This window comes from Prosopis cineraria, unplaced genomic scaffold, assembly GCF_029017545.1.
Source record: "Prosopis cineraria cultivar Desert tree isolate PC_DT_omini unplaced genomic scaffold, ASM2901754v1 PC13, whole genome shotgun sequence".
NCBI classification, from domain to species: domain Eukaryota; kingdom Viridiplantae; phylum Streptophyta; class Magnoliopsida; order Fabales; family Fabaceae; genus Prosopis; species Prosopis cineraria.
This window is the reverse complement of record NW_026555344.1, coordinates 34,284,239-34,295,121: the sequence shown is the minus strand read 5'-3', so window position 1 is coordinate 34,295,121 and position 10,883 is coordinate 34,284,239. Positions and strand designations below refer to the sequence as shown.

Genomic DNA, 10,883 nt, shown 5'->3' with positions numbered 1-10,883 from the left:
TTCTTCTATCCCAATTAACAAGTCATTTTTAAAAATTATTTAGTTTTAATGTATCAAAATATAAGATGTTTTGAAAAGTTATACTAGGGATCATTGTTCCAATATTATCTTTCATTATTTTATTTTTAAATAAATTTTCGCCCCTCTTTCTTTTATTAATGATAATAAAAAGTGTTTTTAAAAGTTTATATAAAAGTTAAGATAGCAAAATATAGTTAATGAAATTTATTAGGGTGTTTAATTTTATCAATCTAAAAAAAATTATAAATTGGGACCCAGGGTACCTTTTTTCCCTTTTTTCATTCATCTTTTTTTATATACTTTTCAGCTTAAATAACAATGTTTTATTTTAAATTAAAAAATACTTTTTCCTATATCTTTTATATATCACAAAAATTATGTAATCTATTAAAAACTTTTACAAAATTATAATTTTTCTTTTTTTCCAGAGCATAATTAAACTTATTATTTGAAGAAATCAAAATATAAAGTTTCAACTTTAAAAATATGAAGTTTGATTAACCTCCAGAGAGAGAGGAAACAGAATTCGTAACTTGTTGAGATGCAAGTTTTTGGATGCAACTCGATGAAGAGAGAGGAAAGAGAAAGTTAGAATCTAAAATACAGTAAGCCTACAGGTCACTGTTGCAAAAAAAAAAAAAGGAAAACAAATGTATCAGTCTATTTAACGCCTTCGCATTTCCTTCTTTTTTCTTCTCACTTCCCTTTTTGCATCCATCTCTCTCAGCTTTTGCTTAGCTTTTTGTTTACTGAAACAGAAGGTTTTCCTTCTCTTTCATCTCAACCCTCAATTCAATTCCATTCTCTCTGTTTCTCAATTTCTCACAATCCTTCTTCGTCTTCCAATTCACTCCTCTTTCTATCTCTCTCTGTATGGTTTCTTTCTCTAATGTGACTCAGAAACCCTTCGTTTCTAATTTCGCACCCTTCTTCTGAATTCCCTTCGTTCTGTTTCTGGCAGATTCTTGATCTGCGCCATGGAAAACGATTTCTTTTTAAATGCTTCAGCTATGCACTTCGAGCCTTCTTCGTCTTCTTCTCCTTCAATGCCCACGTGGCCATCACTCTCTTCCTCCGCCATGGATATTCCTGTTGCCTCTGAGCAACACCAGCAAGACTATTTCTACAATCCCGCATGGGAAAAGTCAACCCTGGATCTTCATCATCATCATCACGGTCTTCAGTTCGATTCTGCGTTGAGTTCGATGGTTTCTTCACCTGCAGCTTCCAATTCGAACTTGTCCAGTGACAATTTCGTCATCAGAGAGTTGATTGGGAAATTGGGGAATATTGGGAACTCCGGCGAGATCTCTTCTTACATGAACGGAAATAACAGTACCAACACTTCATGTTATAGCACGCCTTTGAGCTCTCCTCCTAAACTGAACATTCCTCCTCCATTGATGAATAACAACCAGTTGATGAAAGACAAATTACCAATGGCTTTGAATTCCAGTGTGGCAGAATTCTCAGCTGATCCTGGGTTTGCTGAGAGAGCTGCCAAGTTTTCTTGCTTTGGAAGCAGGAGTTTTAATGGCAGAAGTTCAAGACAACTTGGGATGAATAATAATGCTGACTTCACACAGAGATCTAGTCCATTAGTGGAAAATGGCAAGCTTCCTAGAGTATTAAGTAGCCCATCCCTGAAAGCACTTGGATCTCAAATGGAAAATAAGAATTCTCCTTTGCATTCTCAGGAGGAATCTACAATCTCTGAGCAAAACCCAAATCGGGAATCTGGGGTCAAACTTTCCCCTCCTGATGTGAATTCCAGAAAGAGGAAAGCTTCTTCCAAGGGAAACCCAAAGAAACTCCTTCCTCCACCAATCCTCCCAAGGTAAATGAATTCTGTCACAACTGTTTCAATTTTTTTCTTTTTTTGTATTTTTACCCTTTATCAGTCAGAGATAATATGTCCTCTCACTTTGTCCTGGGTTATTCCTTTCGCAGAAAAAAAATTAATTTTTAGAAGCATCCTCTCACATTCACTCAGCTTACTTAAATCCATCAGGACACTAAACCAAACAATTTATTAATATTGAACACTTTCAAATGTTAAAGAGATATTCCTACCAACTTTGTATAGTGCTTTTGATTCAGCCCAGAAATTCCTAAAATCAAAGGGTTGTTCTTCTTCTTCTTCTTCTTCCAATTCAGGCTGCTGAAGCTAATGAAGATTCAGGGCCAAAGCGCAGCAAGTCAAATGAAGGGGAAGGACATGAAAACGGTCAACTGAAGGCAGAAGAAGAGCCAAAAGGAGGTAACAACAATGGTGGGGATGAAAAACAGAGCAAGAGCAACAACTCAAAACCTCCTGAGCCTCCCAAGGACTACATTCATGTTAGAGCAAGAAGAGGTCAAGCTACTGATAGCCACAGTCTTGCTGAAAGAGTAAGAATCTGTGGTTATTTTCGCTGTCTCCCAAATGAAAAATCACTCTGGCAAGAAAACAATATTGCAGGCTTCATATTGACATTTTATGAATAAACACAGGTAAGGAGGGAGAAAATCAGTGAGAGAATGAAGCTTCTGCAAGATCTTGTACCTGGTTGCAACAAGGTCCGTGCATATAAGCTAAATCATATTATGGCTTGCTTTGCGTACCAGTTTGATCCTTGATCGTACATACTAAATCAAGTATGAACCATTCTTTGTAGGTCACTGGAAAAGCTCTTATGCTTGATGAAATCATAAACTATGTACAATCATTGCAGCGTCAAGTTGAGGTAGAATCAGGCTTGGATAACAACCCCCCCCCCAAAAGGGGCCTAAAATCATGATCGTAGTTAATTATAGTTTTTTCTTCTTTCTTGCCAGTTCCTTTCTATGAAATTGGCCTCAGTGAACGCCAGGCTTGATGTGAGCATTGACAATCTTATCTCAAAAGATGTGAGTTTTTTTTGGGGCTCTAGGCATCATGGGTTTGGCTACTTTATCAATAAAGTTTCTAACTTTTCTTTTCCTGAATTGGGATGTGTTTGTTTGGCTTTTTGGGTATTTCAGATATTTCAGTCAAATAACTCTTTGGCACACCAAGCAGCAATATTCCCGCTAGACTCCTCTGCCACAGCCTTTTATGGCCCCAACCCAGCAAGCCATAATGCCATCCCTAATGGAACTGTTGCCCACTCAATGGAATCTTTAGATTCTGCTCTCTGCCAAAGCCTTGGCATCCAGTTACCCCCTCTGAATGGTTTCAATGAAGGTGCTTCTCAGGTATGGATTTTTTCTTTCCGTCTGGTTTTTTTTTTTTTTTCCTCCACAAATACTGAAAAAATGTTAAAATTTACTCGAGTTGACTGATATTAAAATATGTATGTGAAGCTCACTTGTTGTAAGTTAGTTCCGTTACTGTAACTTGAAGTTTCTCTGATTCTTCTGTGAAATGATTTGCAGTATCCAATGACTTTTTCTGAGGAAGACCTCCACACCATTGCTCAGATGGGGTTTGGTCAAACAGAAAATGGAAAAACACCAACACAATCTCCAAGCTTTAATGGTAATACTGAAAGAGAAACAGCTTTGCAATGTTATATGTTTATTTGGCCCAAGAACATGATGATACTTATGTCTTACCCCAAAAGAAAAACAAATGATGATTCTTATGATACCTTTTCTTTCTGGGGTCTAATGCAGGTTCAAACCAGATACCCCATATGAAAGTTGAGCTTTGATCAACATTCATATGCTTGAATTGAAGCCCAGAGGAGTATAGGAAGACTGCTGTAAACAAGAAAAAGAATTTAATTCAACCAAACCCATCAATCATCATTGTTAAGCCATAGTCGTCGTCATCATCATCACCATTAGGTCTATTCAATCGAAACCACCTTTTTTCATTCTCATGGTGTTTTCTCTTTTATCTGATTCTCTCTCTGATGATTTTGATTTCTAATCTTCTGGGGGCGGTTCATTTCATTTTTTTCCCCTTTTTGTATAACTATTCATGTAAAATCTTAGGAGCAATTCTGTATTCTCTGGTGCTAGTTCTTGTTATGGCACCAATTGTAAGATATAGTGCTAATTAAAGAAAGAGTTCTTTTTCCCCGCTTCTTTTCTTCTCATTTTGCTCCTATCTTATGATGTTATTCATTCATTACTGTGTAAATTAATTTTTTTAAAGAAAAATCATTAACTTGATATAATAATTCGTACATCACATCATCACCCCACTAAGAAGTTTAGTGGGTCTTCATAATTATAATGATCTCATTAGAAAGGTCATGTCAATTAATCTCTGCATAATCTGGCCGGTTTGATTCTCACTTTGTGTTGAAACCAGCTGTGATATACTAGCGGCTTGTTTTTTTTCTCTTCTTTTAAAACTCAAAAAGTCTAATTAAAATGATTAGGACATTTTGGTTAAAACTTGGGGAGTGGTCAACCATAAATTGTGGCATTTTCTTGGGTTCTCTGTAAGTTTTCTTTTAGGTTCACCGAAAACAGAAGCTTCGGTGCCTTTTAACTGTGCAGAATAGAAAATTCAAAAAGACGAAGGCCAGAGCCAGACGTTGGAAGTTATAGGTTAAGAGTGTTAGAAGTTGGAACCACCACCTTTTATTTTGAAGGCACAATTACATCTAATAGCCCAATTTTTTAAAGAAAAAACAGAAACAGAAAAAATATTAAGAATTATAGAGTAACTATTTTTAACTATTAAAATTACTTGAAGTTTTCTAAGGTTTATTATCTAATTGTAAGAACTTCGTGATCAAATTTTCTATAATTTTATACTTTTTTTAAAAAAAATTATATTAACAATTATAAATTTCTCAACAAATTTAATTTTAACTTTCAGAAATATTTATAATTTTTAAATAAATTATTTTCAATTTTTTAAGATATTGGTACTTGAATATGTTTTCAAAAAAATCAATATTTTCAATTGTACTTCAACTAGTTTTCTTCTCTTAATTGAATGGCACAATTTTGTCCTTCAACATTAATATCCTTAAAAAAATAATAAAAAATGTAATAAAAATATTTTTAATAAAAAAAATTAAAATTAAATAAAATAATAATTTTATATTCTAAAAAATAAATATTAATAATTAATAAATTGAGAAAAATGAATAATTTTGTTGTTGTTGTTGTTATTTTCAGGAACCCCCAGGTTGTCAGTGGTGATATTCTGACTAGGCCCAATGAATCAAAGAGCTTTAACGTCACCAGCTTTTATTTGTATTCTAATAATTTGTGAATAAGAAAAGAGGATGTGTAGTGGAGTTCAGGTTTGGAAAGATACTCTCAAATTAATAATTTATATTAATCCTTTTTAAAAAAATTTTCCTTAGTGGTTGTTAGCAAAAATCCAGATTTTAGGGCTTCACAAAGGATTTCTTGGCAGACCCAATTTTTTTTTTTAATTGAAGGGTCAATTATTGGTCTGCAGATTAGTGTGATTTAATTATTAGTAAGATTAGTAAGATGCTTTGAATGTGGCGCCCAATGCCAAACATAATTTATTATAAGATAGTAATTATTTTGTTTTACCTTCAAAAGAAGATAAAGAAATGGTAAATAAAAAATTGCTAATCTGACAACAATGTCATAGAAATTTCCTATTCTCAAATCATACGAAGAATTGTCTAGCCAGTGATTGATTGTGAAATATTTTATTTTTCTTCCTCACCTGTTCATGTTATTATTTTGTACTTTAATTAGAATATTTGGTTTAGATTTAAACCAATCACAAGGGCAATTAATACTCATTAAAATAATGCTTGTAAATTGCGATGATTTGATTAGAAGTTGAGTTTTGAATTATATTTTATGAATAAATATATTTTTAAAATTGAAAAAGGTGGACTGGAATTCATAATCCAACTTGTTTGGATTTTAAAAATGATGTACGAAATAATCGTATACTTTTTTCTTAATTGAAACCCACTTTTGATTATTGAAATTTCCTTTATGATGCAATTGTTCGTTAATTCTTTGTTTTTAAGAGTTAGTTAATTCTTTTCTTTGTCCAAATTGAAAAGAAAACCAAAACTCTACTACATAGAGAAAAAAGTCTGAATTATATTAGATAATTTTTATAGCATAGTGTATTAACTTAATTTTTCATTGTCATTACTTTAATGGAATTTTCGCTACGTTACACATAAAATATATAGTTCCTGAAAAAAATTTCGTTACGATCTTAGTTTCAAATTATATATGTGTGTGTGTGTCAAATATGTTAATTAAGATATTTACTCCCACCATTCAATATTATAAAACACTGTTTACACTATCTTTGACACAGGAAAAACTAATTTACTTAGATAATGACATTTAAAATTATACATTATTTTCATGTTTGACTTTATTTAATTGATTATCTGAATTAGACAATAATATTAATTATATCTTTAATTAAGATCATTTTTAAAAAATTATATTAATTACATCTTGAAAAGCTCAAAATGTTTTTATTCTACATGACATTTCAAAATAATTTTATAATATTAAATGGAGGAAGTATTTTTTAGGATCCGATAATATTTGAATTTGCAGTAGTTGGTAATACAAAATACCACCAAATAATTTAAGAAAGAAGTGTCTTAAAATAAAATTGAGGCAACAACATTTTTTATTCAAGGGAAAATAGACGAGGGACAAAAAGGTTGGTTGAGCTGGTTTCCTTATTAATAATAGTGGGTTAGTGTCACATCAACCTAAACTAAATACTTGCATTCAGATTGTCCAACAAAATAAAACAAACATAAGAATTACCTTAATATCTTACAAAATTAGGTATTGGAAAAAAGTGAAGTTTCAACAATTCAACTCATGAGCTATTTCACAATTTAGTGCCTAAAAAAATAAATATGAAATGAAATAAGAAAGAAAATGATAAATGTTAAATAATTTTTGTGCATTTATTTTAAACATAAATAAGATTAATTAACTAATAATAAGACCATAAATATTACATATCTCATTCTTTCATTCATTCATTTATCCTGATTCAAAACATTTTTATTTTTTAGTGAGATAGCATTGACTTCCCCCGTTTGATGAACATTGACTTCAAAAAATTACATCATATAAATTTTGCAAAATTGTTTACAGAAAAAAAGATGTTATCAAAGAGGGAATCCTAAACTTTTTTTATCAAAGAAAAAAGATGGAATCCTAAAGGGATATATCATAAGATTTATAATCTTGTAGGGTGTCGTATAATTTTGTATAATGAGAAAATTAGCCCCTTAAGTTATAATCCAGAAATGTTTGGGATTATAAACTTATTTTTAATACAATATTCTCCCTCAACTTTTAAAATGATGCAATTTGACCCTTATTGTTTAAACAAAAATTAATTTTGACAGTTAATTAACCAGAAAATGACATAATGTGACGTCAAAAATTATAAAAAAGGACTCAAAATTATAGTAAAGAACTCAAAAATTACAGACAATGACAAGAAAAATTATAAAAAAAAGGATAAATTTTTTTAATTCTTTTATGTAATTTTTTAGGTTTTTCTATCATTTTTTCATTAATTAACTATTAAAGTTAACTTTTATTAACAAAAAGAGTCAAACTATACTATTTTCAAAAATTGGAAAGAAACATTATATAAAAGATAAGTTTAGGCTTCTAGATACTATTTTCAATAATTTTTTAAATTGATTTTAAAATTACATATCAAAATGTTATCCCAAAAAAATATTTTTAAATTCTTTAAATTCAAATCTAATAATTAAAAAAAAAATAAAGGGAGTGACATCTTCAAATTAGCCTTATGTCTTTAAAAAATATTTGGCTATAGTAAAGGTTCATAAACTAATTTATGCCTTAATTAGGAAATAAAAAATGGTTTTTTTCCCAAATAGAAGAAACTTATTATATCAATAATTGGTACCTTGATTTTCTCCTTTTTTTCCCCAAAAAAAGAAGAAATTCTTTCTCCAGTAGCTAATATATCAAATATCAATCACCTAACTTGCTATTCAAGAACTAAATAAAGTAAAAAGCTGGTGAGTTCCAGTGAAATGAGGTCATCTATGAACCAAACTGACGTTTCAAATTTGCAGTTCAATTGTCATAATCAAATGAAACATGCAGTATAAAATGTCCCTACTAAGATAAAAAAAAATGAATTTGTAATATTTTTATGCACATAAAATATACAGAGCATACATCTGAGTCAAATTATCTAAATTATATTAAGCACAATCCAATTTTAATTTATTTTTATTTTATTTGATGATTTAAATAGAAGAAAATGAGAGCCTACCAACAAAGAAAAATGTCTGTTTTTTGGGAGAGTTTATAAGGCACTTAAAATGATGATTAGGGTAGGTACCCTACTCATCAAAGGTGTCATTGTAATAATATCACCCACTCTTCCACTTTTACTTTGGGTCCCTTCTCTATTTCACCTCTTATGAAAGAAATAACAATAATTAATAATCAAGAGTCACATGTTTTTAAATAAATCAGCATTCTTTGACCCAATTAAAAGTAGTTTTTTTAAAAATATTTTGACATTTACATAAACTCGAACCGATATCTCGTGTTAAGTGGCCATAACTCCTTTTACTAGGACCAATGCAATGTGATTTGACTTTAGTGAAATGGATCCCATCAAAATCACATTTTTTTATTAAAAAAGTTATTCTTTTTGTTCTTGTAGTTATTTTTTAATTTTCCAAATTAATTTGATCTCTATTTTTATTTTCTATATTCTATTGAATTTTATTGACATAGCTAATTGTATCCTATTTTCGCTTTGTTATATATGATCCTATTTTCCTTTTTTGTCTATAATTGATGCTATTGAAGATTGAATATAGTTTTGAATCCTCAAAGTGCTCATGTTTAATATCCCATCATGTCTTAAAGATAACTGTCTCTAATAGAAAGAATATTGGTAAGTAATTAAAAAAAACAAGAAGATTTACACTGCAAAGAAGAAAAGTAAAGTTTTTTTATTCCTTATTTGAGTGAATTACACACAGATTTTCTACTTTATTATAATTAATTATTTTTCAAAGAAAAATCAAAAAATAAAAGAAATTAAAAATTGCCGTAAAATCCCTTTCGAAATTGTTTTGAGAGATTAAGACCAATTTAAGGATCAAATGTACACTAGGCCTACCACTTTGTATCCCAAGCTTATCACCTTGCACACAAAGTCTATCATTTTGCACTCCAACCTTATGATTTTGCACACCAAAAAGGTGCAAATTTTATGAAAATATAACCTATTATCTTAAAAGTGATGAGTTACAAGAAAATAATAACATGGGCAATGGATTGTTGAGACCACAAGCATATAAATTATATAGAATTTTCAAAGGCTAACATGTAATTTTGTTGTGCAAGGTGATAGGCTTAATGTGTAAGGTGATAGGCCTAAAGTACATTTAATTCTTAAACTAGTTTTGGTCATTCAAAACATTTCCCTTCTCAGGAAGGATTTTGTGGTGAACACCTTCCATTTTAGTCATATTACGTTTGTTTATCAAAATGCCCTCCATTAAATTTTTTTTAGTTTTAATAATATTAATTACATTAATAGATGACATTTTTATAAAAGCATTCAACAGTAAACGATAATTTTAAAAAATCTGTATATTCTAAAATTAAAAAATGATCAATATAAAATATAAAACTATAGGGACTAGGGAGTGAGATGATTTATACCATGGATGAAGACTTTGTGATTTTTTTTAATTCTTAATATTTCTTTACATATTTCATTAGAAATTTTTTATAAAAAAATATTTAGATGAGTTGAGTCTCAAAATGTTTCCTTTTGTTAGATTTTTATACAACTTTGTTTTCATTCATTCAATATTTCTATATATATTTTAATAATGTATAAATATTATAAAATAATTTTATTTAAGAAAAAACTTTAAATTATTATACATGATGAAGAACATATCAAATTTGAGAAAAATTTATATAAATGTTATTTTATTTTAGGCTTTTACAAACTTTTTGGTTGGAGGGGGAAAAAAAATCAGGACACTGGAAACTAATCATTCGTTTCACCAACCCCTAATCATTTATCATTTTCTATAAGTAAGTTCCTTTTTTTTTTCAGAAGTAATTTTGGTTACTGACAGACATGGAATATTTTGTTAAGCATTACAGAAATAAAAAATTGCTATAAAAATTATTATGATGGGCATTTAAAATTTAAAATGTAAGAAACAAATAAATGGAAAATTCCTTTTAAATTTTTTAAAATGTAAGAAACAAATAAATGGAAATCCTTTTAAATTTTTTGTTGTTTCAAAAAAACTACAAACTATGAAAAGTAATATATGAATATATATATATATATATATATATATATCACAAAACATATGAATTTAAATTTGAAAATAAGCTTATAAAATTTGTATTACATTTGAAGGAAAAGCAATGAAAGTTAGAATCATTGCATAAGTCATAGTCATTCCTTTATGTTTATCATCCAGTCACTATCACATACCTAGATTTAGTGTTTGGTTTTAGGGGTTTTGGTGCTTAATTATGGATAATCACATCGTTTAAACACTCACTAATTATGATTAGATTTAGGGTTTGACAACTAATTATAATCTCTGAGGTTAATTCAACAATTCGACATCAGAGTCGTTTCTTGGGTCCCACTACATAATCTATCAAGATTTTGCATTCAAACTGTTTATTAACAACATATCAGAGTATGGATAACACCTGGGTTCTTTGTCGGTGTAAAGTAACAGAACAGCACAGTATTACATTGGTTTGCATTAATTAGAGAATATGAATAATCTGCAATTAAATTTCAACGGCCTAGTTATCAAATTTCTCTTCAATCATTTTTTTAATTGAAATATATATCTAATTCTTTAATTTTATACAATATTTTATTTTAATCTCTTAATTTATAA

At 29.4% G+C, this 10,883-nt stretch overlaps 1 protein-coding gene across 1 annotated transcript; it reads left to right on the top strand.

Annotated features, from left to right (window-relative positions):
- Positions 1–714: 714 nt before the first annotated feature.
- LOC129290220 (transcription factor bHLH62-like) lies at positions 715–4,072 on the top strand. Its single transcript, XM_054926939.1, is given in 8 exon segments — positions 715–1,880; positions 2,179–2,412; positions 2,515–2,580; positions 2,679–2,747; positions 2,839–2,910; positions 3,025–3,237; positions 3,418–3,520; positions 3,658–4,072. Coding segments are annotated over 8 exon segments (1,677 nt in total). The 5' UTR covers positions 715–998; the 3' UTR covers positions 3,696–4,072.
- The last annotated feature ends 6,811 nt before the right edge of the window (positions 4,073–10,883 follow it).